General features: G+C 45.1%; 1 protein-coding gene across 5 annotated transcripts in view; it reads right to left on the bottom strand.

The window, feature by feature from the left end:
- Positions 1 to 23,929, bottom strand: part of LOC147885298 (putative RNA helicase SDE3) — a 132,275-nt gene that overhangs the window by 104,648 nt on the left and 3,698 nt on the right. For 3 of the 5 annotated variants that reach the window (XR_015543501.1, XM_087396936.1, XM_087396938.1), the window contains 6 exons: positions 13,798 to 13,970; positions 13,226 to 13,550; positions 12,972 to 13,082; positions 5,516 to 5,782; positions 5,259 to 5,401; positions 5,104 to 5,131 (listed from right to left, as the gene is read on the bottom strand). Coding sequence is in view for 4 of the 5 variants with exons in the window: in XM_087396936.1 (XP_087253062.1) it covers positions 5,104 to 5,131; positions 5,259 to 5,401; positions 5,516 to 5,782; positions 12,972 to 13,082; positions 13,226 to 13,550; positions 13,798 to 13,970 (1,047 nt within the window). In the remaining variant the exon portion in view is untranslated. Of the gene's footprint in view, positions 1 to 5,103; positions 5,132 to 5,258; positions 5,402 to 5,515; positions 5,783 to 12,971; positions 13,083 to 13,225; positions 13,551 to 13,797; positions 13,971 to 14,083; positions 14,159 to 23,929 lie in introns of those variants that run through there. The other 2 variants (XM_087396937.1, XM_087396941.1) reach the window with 2 other exon arrangements.

Below are 23,929 nucleotides of genomic sequence, written 5' to 3'. Positions count from 1 at the left end.
TTGGAATCGGACATCCGGAGGCCCGGAAACGGCCAAAAAAGGCCGAAAAGTGGAATTTGCAGCAAAATGCGATCTGGCACCTTTTGAAATTTCAAAAGTGCCATATCGCATTTTGCTGCAAATCGCGTTTTTCGACCTTTTTTGGCCGTTTCCGGGCCTCCGGATGTCCGATTCCAGCGTTTCCAGTGCCATTCTTGGGGTTTTGGGCCGTTCTGGATGCGTTTGCGGTGTCAGAATCATCAAATTCTGCACAGAAAATAAATTTTTTAAAGATTCAAATCAGATCACCTCATTAATGTGACATGCTTCTACGAACATATAGTACTATTTCTTTTTCTTATTTTCATCTTCTTTTGTTGAATTTTCAACATTACGTTGGCCCACTCCTAATTGGTTGAGAGCCTATTTTCTCTCTCTTCTAAAAGGCCCCAAAATGAGCTCCCTTTTTTCCTAATGATTATCCTACCCATGGTGAGGCCCCCATAACACAAATGGTTGTAGGAGTCTGACTTGATTCTTAGAGATTTGCATCATCTTGCAGTACCAATCCCCCTCTAAAGAACATGTTATCTTGTATACCACGGAGACCATCTGCACCTACTGATTTTCCACCTTATCATGGATGAAGTGATATCTAAGTTTGCAAGATGCACTAAGGCTATTGAAGGGACACAGATATTTCCAGTACACTCTTGTTGGAATATAGCTGGTCACCTCCCCTTTTGTAAGCCCCCATATGAGGAGAGTGAAGAGCAGGTGGAACAAGATCAAATGGGGCTGCCACATGGACAGCAGATTGGCTGTCTTGTGGGCAGTAAGCAGGTCAAGATCTTGCATAGGGCTTGGAAAAGGCTTGGAACAGGTCCGACTATAAGGGGCTGCTGCAGGGCATCCACGTGGCCAGGAAGGAGTGGAAAAGGGTTGCAAAGAGCAGACCAGGTGCACTATATGGAACCCTACCAAGTCATCTGGTTAGGGCAAGTTGGCTGGCCAACAAGATCAGTGGGTTGGCTGTGGCCAATCCAGGGCTGGGATACCAGCCTATAAAAGGAAAGCCTTTGGGCTCATTCAATCATCCATTGTAAGACGCATTTGAGGAGTAGATTGGAGCAGCAGTACAGCTAGACTTGAGCCTTCATCCAAGGGATTAAGAAGAACACAGTGCTGCAAACAAACAGCTCACAAGAAGTCTTCATCCTAGGCTGACTATCAGAGCAGCAAGGAGGACAGATCAAAGGTGGGGCTTGGGCCTCACCATTGGCTGCATTTCGGAGCAGCAAGAAGGTCAAGCACTACCTTACGTGGGGCTGTCTTGGAGGGTCAGCTTGAGGTGTGTTCGTGGGGCACGACGACGGGGCCCACCTAGGCTCATAGGGAGCATGCAGGCCAAGTGTTTTGGGAGTGCCAGGGAGGTAAGAGAGCAACTGTCATTTATGGCACTCTGCTACTAGAGGGTGACACACTGGACATTGCTTTGTATTGTGTTCATCCTGGTCAGAAATATAAGTTGTGTTGGTTCTACAACTCTCCTATGCATTGTCCATTCACTTGCTGCACGTCTCCATTAAGTACCCATACGGAAAGAAGTTTTTGATTACACATATAACACCACTGTGTGAGTTCCCAGGATCTGTTTCATTGTGGAATTTCTAACATGGTATCAAAGCTTTGACGGAAGTTCATAATTTATGGAGCTTGAAAGCAAGGACCGTGCTAAAGGACAACCTTGATTCAAAGCTTGAGGGAATAATCTTCTAAGTTTGAAGGACGGTGTCCTTGCGAGGAGGAAACTCAGGTTCAAACACGTGTACGACTTTCTATCGATCTCTTTTAGTTCATTGTCATGGCCACTAGGTATCCGATCCCGAGCATTGGGGAAACAGGCAAGTTGGATGGGATAAATTACCCCGTATGCAAGATGAGAGTCCTAAGCCATTTGGTGGTGAGATAGGCATGGGATATTGTAACGGGAGTGGAGTTAATGCCATAGCCCACTGTGACTACACTGGCCACTGTTGGAATATGAAGCCAAAGTGAGTTAAAAATGAGTGTACTAGGTGTCTGGGGGGTGTTTTAGAGTCTAGTGAGTCCTAGACATGCCACGTGTCATATTGGGATTTATCCCATATACACTATGGCTTTCTAGAGTCTAGTGTCACACTATATAGTGTTGTACTTGTCTTGAGTCATTTACATCAGTCTACATCAAGCTTTTCTATCATGTGAGTACATTGGTTATCATTGCTTTGCATTTGTCTCTTCATTTCTAGTCTTTTCATTTCCAGCCTTTTCATTTCCTTTCCTTTCCGTTCCTGTGCCTTCATGTGGTATCAGAGCCACCTCCAAGAGGATGAGGTAAGAGGGAGGCCATGAAGCTTTCTTCCCTCCTCCTTGGAAGGTCCTCTCTCCACTTCCATCCCTTAGCCTCTCCAATGGAAGATGATGCTCCACCAACCTGTTGCCCATGATCTTCATCAACATTGGGCTGCCATTCCAAGATAGAGCTCCATCGACATTGACGTCTCCAGCAAACATGGATTGTTCGAGATGCTCTCTTGGTCGCCCTTTTTTTTTTTGCTCGCCCCATCCTCTACTCACACCTTTTCTGCCACTCATCGCCAATGCTATCTCCCTGACTTGTTTTAGCTTCTCACTCGGTTGGAGTTGAAGGAGACGAGGCAATGTTCTTCTGTAACGATTATGCAAGCCATCAACCTTCAAGTAGAGCCTTGTGTCTACAACAAGCTACGCTCAACAATTTCGACCAGCTCCTGAATATATTACGCAGCCATACATGAAGAATCGTAGCACCTGTTTGTTGGTAGACACCTACGAGTAATTGATCTGCGGATGGGCAGCCTTTCCTCCTGGAGTCCCCATCTGCACGTGAATGTGTTCTTCAACAACATGCCGCCTCAGCACCAACCGCCCAGCTCCATGAAGATCTGTCGCATTTCTTGAAGGAGCCGCCTCTTTCTTCGTCGACATATTTCTCCTACGCTGCTACCACAGGCTCTGGTTTTTGACAGAACCGTAATTTTCCATTTAGGGCTTTTCTGAAATTTCCATTTCATCACCCTTTGGTACATTCATTTGGGAATTTTGCCCCTCTTGGGCATAATTGCTCAATTTTGAGCTTCTCCTCCAACATCAGTGACTCTCACTCCAACATTTTGAGAGTCACGCCGTGACCGCTCCATGTAGCTACCCCATGGACTTCACCGACACATATTTTGGGGCATCCTTTGCCAAGGACTTCATCAACACCTTCATCAACATGCAGGGATGTGCACGCATGAGCAATGGCTACTTGAAGGAAATCTCTTACTCTTAAGAGATTTATTCTTTATTTATTACTACAGCTTGATGTATTTTTTAGGGTACTCTGCCTTGGGTAGTTTCCCAAAATGAATGCAAATATATTATGTGTGTTGGGTCAATAAAGGTTCTCTGCCTTGGTAGTCCTCCTAAAAAGATGTATTAGTTTTCCTGTTTTATTTGTATGTGGCTTCCTACCACTTCATGTTATGAAACCATGGGGGGATGTATTGGAAGGAGTCCTTCCATTGATGAGCTCTCCATTGTTGACTCTGAGCCATGCTTGGTAGAGCCTTTGAGCCTGTTGTGCCATGCTCTCCAGCCTCTGAGTCATGCTCTTAGTCTTTTGCATCCATGCATGTTGGGCCTCTAAGCCATGCTAGATGAGCCTCTGAGTCTATTGTACCATGCTCACTAGCCTCTGAGCCATGCACACTTGCCTCTGAGATTGCATAGGCTAATACTTGGATGTTGTCATGGGTGTGGCTTCTCTCCTCTATTCTCTCACCTTGCCTTCATGCAGGGGTGTTGGAATATGAAGCCAAAGTGAGTCAAAAAATGAGTGTACAAGGTGTCTAGGGGGTGTTTTAGAGTCTAGTGAGTCCTAGACATGCCACGTGTCATATTGGGAGTTATCCCATATACACTATGGCTTTCTAGAGTCTAGTGTCACACTATATAGCGTTGTACTTGTCTTTAGTCATTTACATCAGTCTACATCAAGCTTTTCTATCATGTGAATACATTGGTTATCATTGCTTTGCATTTGTCTCTTTATTTCTAGTCTTTTCATTTCCTTTCCATTCCGTTCTCGTGCCTTCAGCCACTACAACAGTGGCGACGGTTATGGCACCTGCAGATCCAGTAGCAGTGAAGGATTGGGTAATGCGTGATGGCCTTGGCTATAATCATTGGCACCACTCCTAATTTGCTGCTACCTCATATCCAATTGGCGGACACTTCCTTTGCCATGTGGACCATATTGAAAAGGGTGTATGAGGTGAACAACGATGTGAGGATTCTCGACCTTGAGACGGAGTTATACAGCATGAGCATGAAGGAAGGGGACATAGAACCACATCACGAAGAAGAAGTTGGCCATAGAACAGTTGATCAAGCAACGAATTCGGTGAGGATGGCTAGGCTTCTGCTTGGCATGCTTCCAAGAGCTACAAACCTTTCGTCATGACGATGATAGCAAGGCAGAGGGCTGTGCCAGTGACGTGATGAAGCTCTGTACGAAGGATCCATAGAGGAGAAGGCCCTTTATGCCCAAGACAAGGGCAAGCCAGGCGACAACAAGCCCAAGAAGAAGGATGCCAAATCTGAGAAGGATGGGGACACTTAGGATGATGAGAATAAGAAGAAAAGAAATTAATAGAAGAAGTGCTTCTACCGTGATATGCCAGGACATTTTGCAAAGGACTACAAAAAGGAGAAGGGGGATCAGAGGAACAAGAAAGACTCCAATCAAGATTCAAAGGAGATGACAGTGCATGTGGTAACAGGAGAGTTTTTCTTGGTGATATCTCCATGTGTTACCGAGGTAAGGCATGCAGACCCCCGAGTAACAGTAAGGATGTCTGCCATTGAGACGTGCTCAAAAAGTTTTTTGAAAATAAAGATGTATTATCACAAAAAGTAGATCAAAGAAAAAGGAGCACAATATTGGAATCGGTATGTCAAGACAGCCTTCTACCACTCAGCTCATAAATTGGCTAGAAAAACTATTATCAGGCACATTGCATGTCACCAGGCCAGAAGTACATCAACTTAAGAACTGACCAGTTTTAAGGGCTCCGAAAATGCCACCCTGGTCAAAACAAACAAACAAAAAAGTGTCTCAACCACAGTCTGCAATCAACTCAGAAGACGGGTAGAACATAACAGAAGTACCAGTTCAAAATCATAATGACAGCAAAGTTCACAAGGAAACGCACCTTTTACTGGTACCACCAGTGGAGTTATTGCATGTCGTAGAATCGACTGTACTTTCTGGCAATTTTTGCGATCCTCTTGGACAGAAGCAGGGGAAGATACTGACTGAAGACTTTGCCACTCTCGATAATGCTTCATGCATTCTCTACGCACATTGCCAATTAGATAGAACCAAACTTTTGAAAAAAGAGAAAACGTTCTACAAATGTAAAATTAGACAAAATGTGTAGAGATTCTTTTCCAGAAGCAACCCATATACCTTGAACATTAAGCGGTCAAAACTGAATCGTGCATGAACAGATTCTCTTTCCAGTATCCCAGAAATATGGGAGGCTTCTGCTTGATAATTAGATGACAAAACTAGTGACAAGAATTCCTCTGAGAGCCTAAGGATCAGCTTTGGTGAGGGTATAAACTCGACAGCATAAACAACTGATGCACACTCTATCGTTCGATGGCTTGCCCACCGTACATAAACCACATCCCCAACAAGCACAGAAGGACGATTTTCTGACAGACCAGGGACCTGGAGAAAACAAAGGAAGTATCTTTACATAATAGGGACAGCATATTTTGACGACAGCTCCACAGCTAGCAAAAGTTAATTTCCCACTAGAAATATGATACATAAAATATGCCATGTGGAATGAAATCAATGCATGTAAACCTAAGTACTTAATTATAGAAATATGTACACCTCCCCAAAAAGACTTGTTGCTCTATCTGACAAATCTCTATCCAAAAAAAGGTATCTTCTATTATATGCTTTGAAAATGATGCAAAAATTAGCTATCCGGAGGATCTAAAATATTCAGCCGCAAGATCTTAAAAGAGGCTACCATCAGGTACATATTGTCCCTAAGGATATTCATAAGACAGCATCCCAGACGACTTTCGGACTCTATGAGTATCTGGTAATGCCATTTGGCCTTACCAATTCCCCAACCACTTTTAAGCGGCTGATGGAATGGCTATTTAGAAACCATAGGAAATTTTCAGCAGTTTTCTTTGATGATATTCTCATTTTCAGAAAGAATGAAGAACATAGAGAGCATTTGAAAATTGTATTGCAAATTTTATCTGAAAATGCTCTCCTCATCAATGAAAAGAAGAGTGAATTCTTCCTAACCGAGATTCATTATCTTGGACACATTATTTCACATGAAGGTGTCCGAATGGACCCGGCTAAGATACAAACAATTGTAGAATGGCCCGACCTAAGGAATGCTCATGAGGTAAGATCCTTTCTGGGTCTATGCTCATATTATCGAAGGTTCATTTGGCACTTTGTTGAAATTGCTGCCCCTCTACATGACCTCATCAAGCAAAATATCAAGTTTAAATGGACCCAAAAAGAAAAATAATCCTTCAACGATTTGAAGCATGCTTTGACTACAAGTAGTGTGCTTATCATTCCCAATTTGAGGAAACCTTTCTTGGTAGCAGCTAATGCAAGTGGTGATTGCATTGGGGCTGCTCTTACCCAAGATGAGCATGCGGTGGCCTATGAGAGTAGACGGTTAAGAGCGGCTGAACTTCATTATGATATTTACGAGAAATAAATCTTAGCTGTAATTCATGCTCCAAATCTTTGGAAACACTATCTTTTAGAGGTAGATTTCCTAGTAAAGACCAATCATCAAAGTCTCCAATATTTCCTAAAGCAACCTCTAATAAGAGAGAGACATATGAAATGGTCAACCTTTTTGCAGTCATTTCATTTTCAGATCCAGTACACTCCCGAAAAGAAAATGTAGTGGCAGATGCCCTCTCTCGTTCCATCACATTTCAGTCACCTACCATGATGCATTGACAGTGCTTAAAAAAATTTATGTGGGAGATGCTGATTTCTCTCAGATCTGGACACATCTGGTAACTGGAGGCACTCATCATGCCTACCACCTCAGCGATGGATACTTGTTCATGCAAGAAAAATTATGCATAACAAAAGAACTTAGATCCAAAGTGCTAGAAGAAAGTCATAATCCACCTGATGCTGGCCATAGGGGCATTGTGGCTACGTTTGCAGCCATGGATAGACATTTATTTTGGCCTGACATGAAAAAGGGCACCCGTTGCCTACGTTTCAGCTTGTCTATCATTTCAAAAAGCCAAGCATGACAGAGGAAAACCTAAAGGTTTTTTATAACCTTTACCCATTCCTAAAAAACCTTGGGAACACATCACCATGGTTTTCTTTACTGGAATTCCCAAGACAAACCAAGGCCATGATATGATTTGGGTAATAGTGGATTGTTTCAGCAAGCAAGCCCACTTTATTCCTTGTAGAAAGAACCGCAAAGCACCTAAGGCCGCACATTTATTAGTTTCAGACAGAGATTCTAAGTTTACAAGTAGCTTCTGGCAAGCTTTGTTTGAAAATCTTGGAACCATTCTAAGTTTTTCTTCAGCCTTCCACCCGCAATCTGATGGCCAAATTGAAGTTACAAATCACACCCTCTCGGATTTGCTTAAAATTTATGTTCATGATCAGCAAACCATGTGGAAAAAGTATTTCCCTATTGTAGAGTTTGCCTACAATAACACCATTCATTCTTCCACTAGAAAGATCCCTTTTGAGATTATTTATGGAAGATCCTTACCAACTCCTCTAATGCAAACTAAAGAGAAGATCTTTGCTGCTGATCAATTCGTTGAGGACTATGACTCTGCTTATGCTACGGTCCATACAGCCATTCAAAAAGCTCAGGAAAAACAAAGGGCAGCCGCCAATAAAAGACCGAGAGCTTTTGAAGTCAAAGAGGGACAATGGGTGCTATTAAAGTTTGACAAAGCCAAGGTAAAAACTAAGGTGGGCCAAAAGAAAATATACATAAAACTCTCTTTCACATATTATGGAATAATCAACATGTTCAATTGAGACTTTCATCCCACTGGAAGATACACAATGCTTTCCACATCAGCTTGATCAAATCCTTTGTTTGGAAACCACCTCAAGAGCCAAGTCTTGAAGACCTACTCGTAGTGAAAACAATGAGATGCTTTTGATCCCCCACAACAGGTCATCTTCCACAACTTCACCATTGGAAGATAAGGGAAGACCACAAAGATGAGAAGGCAGGGGATCCCATGATGTAGTCCACAACAATGAAGCCTCCCCCATGTGGAAAGCAAGTGAAGCCACCTGATGCGGGCCATATGTCAAGACCATTATAGATAATGAGATCATGCATCCTGTCGAGGTCTAATAGGGCCTACCCATAAGATGTGAGCGGTCCTTGACTGTCAGCCGCAACTCGTAGCATACATGCCTCCTCAAGGTCAATGTATGGCAGTAGAGTGGAATCATCCCTGAAGTCGAGGAGTGGTGCCTGACGAGCGCCTGTCCTCCCATTGAAGTCCCCAACTAGGAGGACTTCCCCGCGGCTAGAGAAGTCGAGAATGGATTGATAAAGAGCAGCAAATGGGGATGTCTCATCCTCCCCTCGAATATCTCTGGCAAAGCGGGAGGTCTCGGGGGGAAAGTAGCAAACTGCAATAAACAAATCCCAGCTATCCATGTGTCGAATCCGGATCCAGAGAAACCTGGAGTGTGAATCTCTCTGCTCCACTGAGATGGCCCCCAAAAGTGTGGATCTGTAAAGAACTGCGACTCCTCCTGACCCTCGAACCCCTCCAGTATACCGCGTCTCATCTCTGTAAGCAGACTCCCATGTATACCCGCTGACTACTGGTAGTGGGTGCTCTGGACTCTGATGTGTCTCTGTGTAAAAGACTATGTCGTGACCTGTATAGGATTCCGAGAAGTTCCCTGGTTCTGACCATAAGGTACCATTACAGTTCCAGATGGTATAGGATAGGGTCTCGGATGTCTGGGTCTCATAGACCCCGCCTCCCTATGCGGGAGGAGAGGTGGGTGCCTGACAGGGGCCTGTGAGGAGTCGTCCATCTCGTACTATTGCCCACTTCTCCTCCTTGCGGGCCTAATCCCGCTGCTGCAATAGAAAATGCCTCTCGTCAACCTGTAGTGAAGTGAGGTCCTCATCCATGGAGATCGCTGGCTAGTCTCGTAAGGCTGATTTGAGAGAGGCCATCTAGGCATGGAAGCAAGCTACCACAAGTGCTAATGAGAGAGAGAAAGGAAGAAAGTCGTATTAACGGGCCCGTAGGGAGGCCTCACGTGCCTATGGGACAAAATGCAAAATTTCAAAATGCAACATCTGGATAAAATCTGGATAAACTAGAGAGTCGAGGAGTGCACATAGCATCTCAGATCGAGGTTATTATAGCTAGCACACATCTAAGTTCTAGTCCTATCATAAAATGGCCTTCGATTCATCAGTTTAAGACTAAGGGTCTTTAGGTTTAGGTTTGAAATCTCTAATTAATGCCAATCCATCTCTGTAAATTGCCCACTTTCCAGCTTTGTGTGCTTCCTTCACTTTAGTAAGTTCAATATTCCTTTGTTTGAGCTGAGTTATAGTGAGCTCCTCCAATATCCAAACCCTGGCGAAGAATCTTTACTCTTCCTGCCCTCTCATTGAAATAAACTTGTAGCTGTTTTCCTTGTTTACTTATGACTTATGTCATTTGCATCCCATTCAACTTGTGCTATCTCCTTCTTTAGGCATGTGATTCCGCAAGATGAGATCAACCGTATTATACGGTTAGACCTCCTCCAGCTTCACACATGCCGGACTTGGGGGGAGGATCAGGAACTCCCCACCAAGACCCAATTCTATCGCGACCACTTCCTGCCAGTATCAGAGGAGGAATTCATTATCAAACCCCAGTATCTCCAGGATAGAGGAGTATCTCATGCACTGAGGATTGCCATCAGCTGAGGATTGAGGCAGGGAGAGTAGCGGGTATACCTAAGAGGAGTATCTCGAGGATAGAGGAGTATCTCATGCACTGAGGATTGCCATCAACTGAGGATTGAGGCAAGGAGAGCAACGGATTTGCACGCTATGTACGCTGGGGGCGGTTGAGACATATTTGCCCAGCCTACTATGAGATTTGAGGACGCTACCACTGTCTCTACCTAGAGGGGAATGGCTTCAGTCCTTTGTCCAACTGATCCATTTCCATGACCAGGTCTGTATCGAACTCTATCTGATGGAGATGCAGCGACACAGGGAGGCGCTTCTACAACAGATCAGAGAGCGGCAGGGGTTAGTCAGACCACTACAGGACATAGAGGGTGACCGGGCACAATGGCACGTCACAGACTTCTATACATTTGAGTCAGCCCCTGGACACAGTGGAGTGGAGGAAGAGGAGCTAGCCGATATGAGAGCAGTCTGGATGAGCAACCGGCACATTACCGCTGAGAGAGGGTGCAGAGGCCACATGTGCGACAAAGAGCCCCCATAGTACACTCTATTGAGGTCCGAACTATCATAGCTTTCCTCAAAGGAGACCGACAAAGACGAGGGATCACTCTAGACATAGCTCAGAGAGTCCAGAGAGCGAGGAGACCGCGTCCCCGCCACAGCTCGAGACAGCTCAATAGACGCAGGTACGAGATATTTTCGCAGCCCACCAAAGAGCCATCACTATACCAGGCTTCGGTTTCGTCCCAGCGCCCTGGATAGATTGATTGATATGATATGATTATGATTCTGTTAGCATAGATTAGTACTCAGCAAGGGTCCTAGCGTACCCTTTGCTTCAGCCCACTGAGGCTTGTATGAGTCCGATTTTCTATGCTCTTTGTCCCATAGGCCCGCGAGGCCTCCCATGGACGTTAATATATCTTTCTTTCTTTCTTTCTCCTTTGGATCGTATATGTGATTCTCTCCTTTGGATCGTATCAAAGCAGCTAAGGCAATCTTCTACTAGCCCCTCAATGTGTAGTATTTTCTTATTATGTACTCTTTTCCTACTCTTTGACCTCCATGTATAGGTCAGCTTTATTGACTTTACTGCTGCTAACATTTGCAGTCATGTCCTGCTTGATGGAACTTACCTGAGTAGTGATTATATCCTTTACTATGGATACCAACTGAGGTGTCGGTGAGTACATTTGTGTAATAATTCCTTGATAATTTCCTGTTTTCCTTTCCCTTCCATGTCGTTATTCTTCCTTCTAGAGCTGCAATTCTAAGCTTGAGGTCACAAATTTGCTGCAAATAGTAAATATGCTCTTGTGGGTCGATCATGCTCACAATTTTCCTGTTCTGTAGATAATTCTTTCCATATCGAGAGGGCGTCTTTGAGAACATGTACGGCAGAGATGAGGCAGCAATGTTTGAATACGAGGGCTTGTTGGGGGTCGTCGCGAACTGCTTCACCTTAGGTAACTCCATATCTGGCCTGCATGAAACTGAGGACCCCTTTGCTGAAACTAACCCCTCAAGCTGGGCTAGGGGTTCAGCCCAGCTTGAGGTAGAAAAGAGGGAAGAAACCTCTACCCCCTCTGCTGTTGATGTCTGCTGCTGTGCTGTACAGCGCTGTACAGACAGGAAGTACGAAGTGTTCAGAAGGAAAGTGTCGATGGGCATGTACGGAGAGGTACGGACGAAATGTACGGAGAGGTACAGACGAGGGGTACGGAGAGATGCGGAGGTATAGATGGGGGTACGAGGTACGGATGGGGGCTACGGGAGGTACGAACGGGGGGTACGGATAACAATTATGTGCTAAGGGGCAAGCCTTGCCAGCAGCATTAAAAAACCAATTCAAGGCCTATTTATAGGCAGGACTGGTCGGCAGACTGCAGACAGCAATTAGGAAGTCAGGACAGGTCGGCAGTACAGGTCCTAGTAGACATTGCAGCATAGGGCAGCCTTATACTTGATTTCTAAAATACATTGTTCTTTTGGCTGTACATCTGAGCGTATTTCTCTTGAAATGTCTTTTGTTACTTGTGTGCACATGGTTTGTGGAGTGAGTTTTGTTTACTCATTGTGTGATTCCTTGGCATAATCTTCCACTGTGGCAATGTTGGCTACGGCAAGCAATCTCCATCTAATATTCTGACAGGTTTATTCTTCACATTCACAACCACAGGACCTTCATGGCACTTCCACCCTCTTGATTGGCTACGCCAGCCTCATTTCATGTCTAATTGATGTGATTGAGGGTTTTCACAGGATTTTATCCTGACTTCATGTATTTTGGTCATACTTAATAGAAGTTCATTTTCTTGCTCCCCAAAAAAAAAATCGTCTTCAAGTATCTAAGCCATATAATCATGGACATGATGCAGGGTAATTGCAAATCTTCTCACAAATGTGAGGACCGACTGGCTGCGGGCCACATTGCCTTCTTGAGCTCTAGGCCACAAAAGTAGTCCTAGAGATAGCCATCATCTTGCCGGCTTGTCTATTGAAAGGCACATTGTTCCAAAGTCAGGGAAGATCGTTTCAATCCATTCCTAATTCTTCAGCATCAACTTGGCTTGCCTTGATTCACACCCTTTTAGATGCTTGGGAGAGATGCCAAGGTGAAGAAGCTTTCCTCAAGAGTTGGAGTCAGTATGTCCTCATTTTCAATAACACGCGTGTGCATCTATTTACCTCCAGCTTGACTGCCTGCAAGTCAGGGATTTTGTTCCCTATCTGCTTTATTCTCTACCCCACATTTCCATGGTTCTATGTGCAGAAGGTCTGCAGCCAAGGTGAGTCTTAATTTTCATTGGTTTCCCATTAGTGGTTGAAATTTGTACAAAGCTAACAGTGGAAGGCCCTACAAAGTTTATCGTATTCACTCTATATAGCCGAAAAACATTTCCTCATGGAGATTCTTACCTCCAAAGAGAAGAGAGATCCAGAATGGTAACAAAGATGGGCATAGAAAAGATCGAAACTCTTTATATCATGGTCCATGGCTTCTTCTTCCAAAGCCAATAGCCGTGAGAGCTGCAAGAACAAGCCATCATTCAGTAATAATCAGTTTCAATTCAACACAGAAATGGAATCAGCTCATCAGCTATCCCTCTGGAAAAATAAAGGAAAAACTGTTGGCAATAAATGTTTCAAATTCCTTTCGTCTTATCAGATACCTGTCGTAATATCCGTGAGAAACAAAGACAGTGGTTTTTACGACTTGCTGCCAAACTCCCTTTATTATCTTCATCATCTCCCATACCATTATGGAAGGGAGTCACCACTTTATCCTCTGTGTAATGCCGTGATTGCAAAATTTGTTCAAGTTGAAGCACAGCGTTAGGCCATACAGCCAACAAAGACCCCCTTCGAGAGGCACGTGGCACTACAGGACATTCCATACAGGACAACCTTGGACGTGGCTCAGCCACACTGAATTTCGCTGGCGCAGTATCAAACAGGCATCGGAGTGCTGCTGGGAAAAATGGTTTGGCTTCTGTGCTGTGTGGTAAACATCTTCTTAGTCAAATACATAAACTACAACACACAACTGGGCATGTCAATAGATTGTAACGGACACAGCGAAATATTGATTAAGTATATGCAAAAAATAAATGACTTAAGCCTCAACAGAAACAGTTGAACAAATGTCACAGAGCTTATCTATAGATGTAAAGACGTGCACCTCCTTTTGCCAAAAAACTAATCAGTTAAAAAAGCTAATCAGTTAAAGAGAGAAACAAAAGACCTCAAAGATGTTTGCAAGTCCTCTATGTGTCGAGTGACCCATGCAGTGATGCGCCGGCCAATAACAAAAAGTGTGTGTCCTTCCTTGCTTCCAAAACGTGTGCTCTCCTTGCCAAAAATAAAAAGTAACCATTGTTGGTGGAATGAGCAATCGTTAGGCCAGCATCTGAGCTCCTGCATTCACCAAACATGGCCTTCACTTTAAGATGGTATGAATGTAATTAAACAAATTACAGCATGGATCAAAGACCAAAGAGCATGTCCTCCAAAACAGCAAGTCCACAAACCTTCAACCTTAAAGCATCATAATATTGCAACTCGACAACCATGAACCATGCATAGTCAAAATGCCAACACTTCCAGTCTTCCCCAAAAAATGCAAGACTGGCATAAAGCTCTACATGGATCTATCCTGCATGTAGACAGGATACCCCAAGTATAGGACACATCAAGATTCCAACTCCCAATCACAGGTTTAATAAAACATCCCAAGAGCTGTAACAGACACATGGCAATTCCAAGTTTGTCAGAAATAGCAACTTTGATGTCTCATTCCACCACAAGCCACCAACAAGAGGTGCCTTGGCTAGTAAAATGCACCTACATGGACGGCTAACATAGAAGTTAGAAGATAGTGATGATATCAAGATTAGTTAAGAGCAGTTGCAGAGAGGGGGCTCCACACGAATAGCAGGAACAATGGTGTCCAATCATTCCCGCATAAACCTCCATTTGGGAATGATTCCATGGAAGGGGAACGAAGATATAAGACAAATAGCAACAGCCAAAAGAATGAAAGATCAAATCACATAAAGGGCCAGTGACAGCGGGCACGCTTCAGAACACCTTCAGCACAAACAAACACTTGTGAGTCTGTGTAGGTTTGTAAGGCCTCTTGTGTACTCAATTTTGGTCCTATTTGTGGACACTTTTGTGCATGTTTTTGTTGCAACCTCTCACTGTCTAAATCCAGATCTATTTGCGGAGTTCATACATGCTTGTGTGCATTTATTGAGTAGGATCTAATTTAATGTGTAAACTCATGGGTTCCCATATTTTCCGTTGTGCATATTGGTTTGCTTGGCCTAAAAAGCAAGTCCTGACCAAAGCTAATCTCTATTGCCCCTTCCATCCCACCCCCACCCCCACCCCTCCCCCCAAAAAAAAACCACACCCCACGCCATTCTTCAAGTCGTGCATGTCTGCCCCCTTTCAAGCTGCACATGCATGCCCCCCGCACCCCTTCCCTTTCCCCGAGAGTCAATAGAGTTTGTCAAATCCTATTTTCACTATAGATTCACCAGTAAGGATCACCATGGCCAAGTTTGGACATCATTTCTTTGATTCCAAATTAAGGTGAGATGAGAGGTTGCAAGAACACGACAATGTGAGACCTAAGGTTATGTAGTTTACGTGACATGCACGAGGTAGAGATAAAGGAGCATGTACTAATGAGATGATCGAACTACTGTGAGATCCGAAGTTGATTTCGTACTTGTTTGATTAGGGTTTTCTACACATTAGGTTTCCTCCACACGTAGGTTCAAACTAACACTGTGCTGCTCTCTTTGTATTCAAGACCACCAGACATAGGCACAGACACTGACTCCTAAGACTGTGTAGATGGTCAAGAACCCTGACAGCAGCAGTGTTTGACATAGATATATCAGGCATCCCTTACAGAGAGTGGCATCAAACGGGTCAACAGCATCATTAATGAAGAAACAATAACCAAACTCCACAGGTGGAGAAACTGGTTAGCAGTCCTCTTGAAACCTATGTAGGAGCTGTCCGATATATTTGGACCAACTCATCATAATACCCCCTCAACAGGAGCAAACTGAATGCAAAGATACTAGTGCAGCTAGCCCAAATTCTTGATACCCTTTTTGCAGAGGAGGACCTCTCAGAGGCAGCTTTGCAGATCTGGGTTTCTCATGTGCAGGGTGAAGTGCCCTCCCCTTCAATTTGGCAGCAGCCCTCTCTGATATTAGTGACTTTTATCATCTAGTTACTGGTACCAAGAGACGTGAGATTCTCAGGCGAGACATTGGCGTGCGCCAGCAATTGACAGCTTTGTAGAGGGAAGAGCAGAAGAGGCCACTTGATGCTTCAGGAGCGCCTTGCTGCAGCAAGGGCTCATCAGCAGATTTTGTTGGATCAGAGAGCAGAGTTTGCCTTTCATGCACGAGAGTCAATAAGCAGTTCTTCTCTATTTATGGCCCTAGACATAGTAGAGAGAGTGTCTCTCAGCTTATTGACTAAGACGAGTTTTGTAGTCGGATCCAGATGCCATCATGCACATAGCTACAGATTTTTATGCCTCCCTTCTTTCAGCAGATCCTGGTAGTGTGGTTGTAGATGATGCCAGACAGGTCATTTGGCAGTATATCCTTAGGCTGGTGAGTCCAAATATGAGACTCTCTCTTGATGCACCTTTTACCGATCTAGAATTCAAGACTCTTGTTCTTGCCCTTCATCAGGGGAAATGCCCAAGTTCAGATGGGCTTACACCCTCCTTTTTCTAAACCTTTTGGGATATGATTGGGGATCACATCACCTCAGCCTTGCAGGGCGTTTGGGACTCCGGTGAGATGCCTAGCTCACTTACGGAGGGTCTCATACATTTAATCCCAAAAGGGGGTTGCAGAAATTTAGTACCGTAGTGGAGACCCATCACTCTATTGGGCACTTGTTACAAAATCCTGGCGAAAGCAATCTGCCTGCAGTTGCATCCCTTACTCCCTGATGTTATTCATGATACGTAGACAGGGTTTGTTCATGGCAGAAGCATTTTTTATAATATATTCTCCTTTTGGGAAGCTTCTGAGTGGGCCATGCAGAGCAGTCAAAAGCTCGCAATTCTACTCCTGGACTTTGAAAAATCCTATGACAGGGATTCTTGGAGGGCGCCCTTCATCACTTTGGATTTTCAGATGCTTGAATCAAAGGGATCTCAGCCTTGTACAAGTCAGCCCACAACCAGGTCCTCATAGGAGGGGTTTGGGGAGACAGGTTTCAAATTTCCAGATAGGTCCGTCAGGGATGCCCTCTTGCTCCTTTTCTTTTCCTCTTTGTGGCTGAGGCTATGAGCATTTTTCTCACATCTCGAGATGACATTCTTGGGCTCAGACTTCCGCTCAGACGGGAAGAGGACCTCGTGGATTACGAGTTAGCAGATGACACTGCTATCTTCTTGGAGGCCTCTTCTCAGACTCTCACTTCCTTTAGGACAGCTTTGAATTTTTTTTGTACTGAGCAGGTGCTCACATCAATTGGAACAAGTCCAATGGTTTTGGATATGTGACGATGACACTCCAGATTGGGGGGCTGATTTGGATTTCACAGGGGGGTGTCAATCAGATACCTAGAATGCCAGGTCGGTTTGGGCATCTCTTCTTTGCAACAGTTTGCTCCTGTGTTGTGGAGAGCATTAGGAGGAAACTCCTTTTCTGGAGTTCAGCTAGACTAGACCTTGCATCCAGAGTGGTGCTTGTGAACCAGGTTTTGCTGGCCACAGCCTGGTATGTGCGCTCCTGTTGGTGCAGTTCCAGAGATTGTATCACTCCGCTCATAAGGCCTATTAGAAATTTTTTAAGGAGCGAGCTAGATGACACTGTAGATACTATTGCTAGAGTAGCTTGGGACACCTTGATCCTTCCCACACAAGAGGGGGGTCTAAACATCATAGACCTAGACTTGCAATGCAGGGCCTTGATTTGCAAGTTTGTGGTTAGAGGAATTATGCCTAGGGATAAGCCTTGGAAAAACTTCTTCATTCACGGTATTTAGATTGGATGGACAGCACCAGATGGATCTTCACCTCAGCCCGCCTCAAGTCTCCATCCTCCCCGCTTATGGTTGCAATTTTGAAGGCTTGGGCCAGCTTCAGAAGTACCCTTCGGAGAGTTCCTCCCTCCTCTATCAAAGAGATTGACAGGCAGCCGATTATGTGGAATGACAGTATACTTGATGAGCATGGTAGGCAGCTTGGTATGTCTCACTATATGCAGTGGTCCAGGTGGGAGTGAGGCCCTGCCACCTCCGTAGGTTCTTGAAAAGCTTTCAAGAGGCTTCCAGAAGTTTGCCAACAGCAAACAGTTAGTCACCTCAGAGCATCTGCAGGGAGTATACTTCAGATTGATGCAGCCCTTCCCCTTGACTGGGTGGATACAGATGACAGGCCCATTGTTTGCTCTGTGTGGATTCGAGCTTTCTCGAGGATAGGCATTCCTCTCCAGGTTATAGCTTTTTTGGGAGCACACGAGGATGCCTTGGTTTTTGGTGTACAGGCAAGTGGCAAGCTGGTTATTTTTTCAGAGGATATTCTTTTGGGCTTGCCTTTTCAGCCTGTCAGGATCATAGGCTTTTTGGATCAGGGCAAGGACTCTGCATGGCATATTGATCTGAGCCCACGTCTTTCTCTTTCGGGTTCTTGGAGGTTGTGGCTCTTTGGAGGAGTGCCGATAAAGTTTCTTCAGTGGGACCCAAGAGAGTGGGAATGGATTGTTGCAGGAAACCAAGTTGCCTGCATTGGGCCACACACATCACAATGGACCAAATGCAACTTACGATGCACCAACACTCCCATCTTTAGGAACAGAAAACTGATGCATTTTCCCAAGTAGGCATCCTTCACAAACATGTTTAAACAACACATGCATCTTTGGGAGATCAACAACCATATCCTGTGAATGAATCTAGCCAGGCTGCCATAGTTCAAATGCCCAAAGCGCTCATGCCACAAATGAGTATCTACAACCATAGAATCCTCTACTGCAAGTGTTGCAAAGAGAAAGGGGGCACTAGTAGCACAAGCACCAACGTATCCAGAGGATGCCTCACACTGTGTTTGTTGGCTTGCAACTCTTGCTTCAACCATCTTTTAGGATGGGAGAGCTTCCTCACCCAATATCCATGATAAGAAGCCTGAGATTCACTGAAGCTAGTGTGGAGGTCCCATACAAGCTCCCATGGGCTAACGCAAGGGCTCGCTAGGGCCCTTGCTGAGTGCTATACTAAATCATAGATGGCACAACGATATCTATCAAAGATAACTCTATCCTGATGTAGCAAAGGCTGAAAGAATAAACCCTAATGCATGAGGGCAAGCGCAACTTTTTTACAGAAAAGCTTGCACAGCAAGTACAGCAAATGCAACAAGACTTAGGACACTGATTCCTGTGCATAGAGAACCCTGATTGAAGTAAAAGTTCACTCCAACAAAAGGTGACTGCACAGCTCCTTCCAGACAGCTCCAAACTGCAGAAAAACTCCCCCAACTAGTCTGAACAGTGAAACAGAGCTGAATTGGACCTCAAAGGTGAGGCAGAAGCTCACAAACTGAGAAAACAAGTGTCAAAACAGTTCGAAATATTCTTCTGAAGGCAGCTGCTCCACAAAAAAGCACGGAAATGCTTCAAAAGGGAGCTGGACAGCTTCAAAGTCTGCGGAATCAGCTCAGAGATGCACAAAGGTAAAGGCTCAAGGCTGCTCCAGATGAAGTTGCACTGCAAAGAAACAGCTCCAGGCTGCTCTATATGAAGTCACACAGCAGGAAACTGAGGCGCACAGTAGATGAACTCTTCCTGGAGTGCAGAAAATGGGTTGCCTACGAGCAGAAGTGCTGCTGAGGATGATTGCTACTGCATAGAACGTCAACAAGGGCTGCAGCTCCAACTTTCACGGTAAAGAAATCTTCCATGCATTCTTGAGACCAAATGGCATGACGATGAACTCGTAATGAGCTCGCTCTGTCTGGAAAGTCGCCTTTGGGATGTCAGCTTTAAAAATCCGGACTTGGTGGTAGCCACTCTTGAGATCGTTTTTTGAGAAAAAATTTGCACGATTGAGTCTTTCCAAGATATACTCAATGCGGGGCATAGGGAACTTATTACTGACTGTAAGCTTGTTGAGTGCTCTATAGTCCACACATAATCGTGCAGACTTATCCTTCTTTGCCACAAATAGAATGGGTGTAGTGAATGGCGAAGATGACGGTCTAACAAACCCTGTGCGCAATAACTGAGACAACTGCTGCTCTAACTCCCCCTCCATAGACTTGGAAAGTCGGTAAGGAAACTTACTTGGAGGTGTGGAGTCCGGACGTAGATCGATGCGATGGTCTTCCGATCTGTTGGAAGGTAGTTGGGGTGGCAGATCATCCCGAAGCATGATGTCTTGGAACTCGTGGAGTAGATCCACCATGACTTGCCCCATAAGAGGAGCGGCTTGAACTGTAGTGATTTGGCACTAAACATACACAAATACACACATGGCACCCTTGCAGACAGCACGACCTGCTTGAATATGAGATATTACAGGAATCCCTGGTATGCTCTGATCACCGCATATCAAGGTGGGCTCAAGTAAACCTTACACAATAGTGAAAGTGTCATGCCGCCAATCAGACGGCGGTACATGCTCACGGAACCACTGAATCCCAAGGATCATGTCGCACCCCGTCAAAGGTGTCAGAATAAAATCCCACATAAAAATGGCCTTTTAAACTCAAAAAGTAAAATGGATGGCCTTACGCGTGATGTGTGTGCGCAAGCCGGATGTGAACCCGTCCATTGCAAGCTCGTGAGGCACCAAGGTGCACCCCACTTTCTTAGCAAGCTGAGGGGAGATGGCATCTTCTCAACTCCCCACATAGAACAGGACAATAAACGGATGACCATTAGCTGTGACGTACACTCGAATGAGCACCCTCTTTTGATCTGAGAAGTCCCCTGCTTCTTCCCTTGAAAGACCACCGTGGGAATGGTGTTCAAAGCAGGGAAGACGGCATTCGTGGCTAAGGATGGAGGCGGGGCTAGAAGAGCCAAGACATTGGCAACAGACGAAGTAGGCGCTTTCACAGCCTTTTCGGCAAGCCACTTCGAACAATCCTTCTTGCCCTGCCCAGCGATGTGGTGGAAATGAAAGCAACGATGTTCTTGGTGGTACCGCTTTTGCTCGTCGGGTTGCAGATAGCCTCTCGTAATATACCTAGATGAATCCAGGAACATTCCCAAACTCATCCTCTAAAAACACAACATAGTGCAGTTTCAATCTCACGATAGTCACTCATAAGATTGAAAACCATAAACTCCATCACGCATAGCAGGGACTAGCTGCTATGACATCCCCACTGACGTCATTAGTGCCCAACAGTGGGTGTAGACCATAGTATAAAATTATGCTCTCACACATACAAATCCACACACCCACACATACTTGAGCATCAATTTATACAAAGTCTTCGTATTAAGTTTCTGTGGGCACTCCGGAGGTGAAGGGCAAACTCAGCCATGACGAAGGCTAGCACTAAAGGAGAAGGCTAATCAAAAAGTAGTCCAAATCTCTTCATTCAAGCTACAACTGCTTGTGAAGTCTAACGATTTCATTTTAGTGAGCATCTAAATCTAAATCTAGCTAATAGGGCAACGCACCATTTAAGATAGAAAGAATTATCGTAATACCCGCTTTAGCCTTTCTCATCCGAAGTCATCTTTGGCTTGGACTCCTTTTAACCAGAAGCCTAGCCATCTTTCTTTTAGTACTAATTGTCCTTCTTCTAATCCCTATGCGCTGTATTGTTTGACTGCTGCGAGGCTTTGGATCTGCTTGGGCTTTCCCCCATTCAGCATCATCTCCTGATTCTGTGCGAGAGTAAGCGCCCACTCGTAATCTAGCGGGTCAAAGTTCCGGATGGTAAAAACGGGTGTTAGTGTCCAATCCTCAAATGAATTGCTTCATCTTGTCGCTCTCAGACACGCCCAACTGCTACGCCAATGTGATGACCTTGTTACTGTACGTCAACACAGGCAAACCGTTTTGGGAGAGACAAGAAAACTCATCCTCCAGGTAAGCATATACTGGGGCGGGCTATGAGGTCGATAACAAACGTTGCCCAAATGAAATTCGTCTTAAGCGTTGTTGGGTTCGTATGCTTACTAGCCCAATGTTGCCACCAGGTGACTACCTCACCCGTAAGGTAAGGGGCTGCTAGGTGGACTTTGTCTTGCTCATCTTGAATCCATGCTAACGGAAAATGAGCTACGAACTGATGAATGAATTGAAGAATGGCTAAATGGTCACACTTACCATCATACTTAACAAAATTTGGAGTGGACCGAGTGAGTGGTGTTACCTTTGTCGATGACGAAGCTGTGGCGGTGACTGCTACCGCACTCAAACTTACTTGCATAGTGGTTAGCATTGTTTGTGTTGGAGAAGCATCGCCTCTTGGTCTAGCTTTGTAGCCTCTCTGCTGGGTAAGCTCTGCGCGTCGCAGTGTCTCCTCATTCCTACGTTCCTCACGCATCACTAAGAGCAGCTTTTCGAAATCTATGGTTCCTCTTTCTTCCAGCGGCTTTTCTACTTATTTTTCCTCCAGATGTTGTTTTGTCTGGTCAAGCTGTCTTCTGCTTACTTCTAGCTGAGATGAATGTTCATTGAGTTGCTGTAGGAGGGCCCGATCTGCTCCAAAATGTTCGGCATCACTTCTTGAGCACTTGGCGGAAGCATATCTTTTTTGTATCCTTTCTCCTCTTCATAGTCTTTAATAATGACTCCTTTTCTTGACCCTTCCATGGCGCTTGATTGTGTGTCCTTTCCGAATCTCAACACTCGCGGCAGTCAAACTGGATACAGACCGAAGCTCTGCTACCAATGTAACATGCGACAGTAATCTCTGTAATCACGTGAAGACCTTCTTTAAACGTTTAGCGAGGAATTAGCATTAGGCACCATAGAGAGAGAAAGGAGATGAGGGTAGAGAGAGAATGGAGTCAACAACTGATTGGGTCCCTCTACCCACTGAGGGCCCCCTCCCCCAATCAAGGGAGAATTTGCTTTAGACTTGGAGAACTAAGAAATACAAATAACACTCTTCGACAGAGCACGATAACGCGCTTCTGAAGAGCTCATTGTGCACAAGTATAGCAGACCCAGAGACCTGAGAGGCAATGACGACCAATACGATGTAGGACACTTCTGCAAGGCAAGGGAGAGGCTTGCGCTGTCCACTAGAATGCAAGGTTACTGCGTGAGTGAGCGAGTAAGGTTACTGCGTGAGTGAGCGAGTGAAAGCTAGGAGTGATATATCCTAAAAGAGAGCTGAGAGATGACTGAAATATAGAGCTGAGAAGTGAGCTGTGCAAACTGTAAAAGATAACTGAAAAGAGCTGCTGAAACAGACCCCAAACCTTACTCCGTTTGTTGTCCCGACTCCCTGCCTAATGCACTGCATGAACACCTTCCAAGAGGGCTGAACTGAGGCCAAGAGCTGAGGCTGCTCAGAGGGCACTGCTGGAGAGTGCCAGGCTGTTCAGAGGGGGCTGGAGTGCTGTAGGAGGCTGAAGGGAGGGAGGACTGAATGAGAAATGAGGGCAAGGGCCTCCCCCTTAAATAGGGGGCTGGGGCTGAGCCAACCAGCCCCAAACTGTGGCCAACTTTCAGTCGGCTGGTTTGGGCTGGCTTTGCAGGCCCTTTGCCCCATAAAAGCCCACCTAGGGTGGGGTGTAGGGCAGCCTATAAAAGCGGCCCTCCCCCAGCCCATTCCCCTTCATATGCTCCAGCCTTGAGGGGCCCCATAAGGGCTCCTACCCTAGGCTGGACCTAGACCTATCACTAATTCTAAGATGGAAACACTAACCTACTATTCTCCAGTGGGTACTAGTGAACAAGACTGACTGTATGACTTGACCTAAGGCTTAGAGACTGACTTACGTAGCTTGTGCCTCACTATCCCTGGACAAGGGCTCACAAAGGGGTCACAGCATACGACAAAATCTCCTATAAGGGAACTATTACACACTTGTCGATGTAGCCACTGTGTCACATTGTACCCAAGGGCAGGGGTGCATGTGACAAGACACCTGGTTTGTACAGAATTACAAAACATCCTTTGCAAAAGTCCAGGCAGCCCTATCATATTGACCTGAAAATCTCCGAATCAGTCATTTGAATTTGAAAGTGACCTAGGCCCTCTTGCCCAAATTGCAAATTGATAAGACACCTGGACGCTGAAAAATCAAATCACAATTTGCTACGTAACAGTGCTCTCTGTTTGAAGTTATAATGATATTTGAATTTCCTAAGTTCGGTGGGAATGCTTGCAGGTTGCCTCTTTCAAATTGGATCCT

The sequence above is a fragment of the Dipteris shenzhenensis genome, chromosome 25 (genome assembly GCF_047967505.1).
Source record: "Dipteris shenzhenensis isolate YYH24624 ecotype China chromosome 25, Dip_SZ_1.0, whole genome shotgun sequence".
Lineage (NCBI taxonomy): Eukaryota > Viridiplantae > Streptophyta > Polypodiopsida > Gleicheniales > Dipteridaceae > Dipteris > Dipteris shenzhenensis.
Note: the sequence above shows the minus strand (reverse complement) of the source record. Positions and strands in the feature narration are given on the sequence as shown.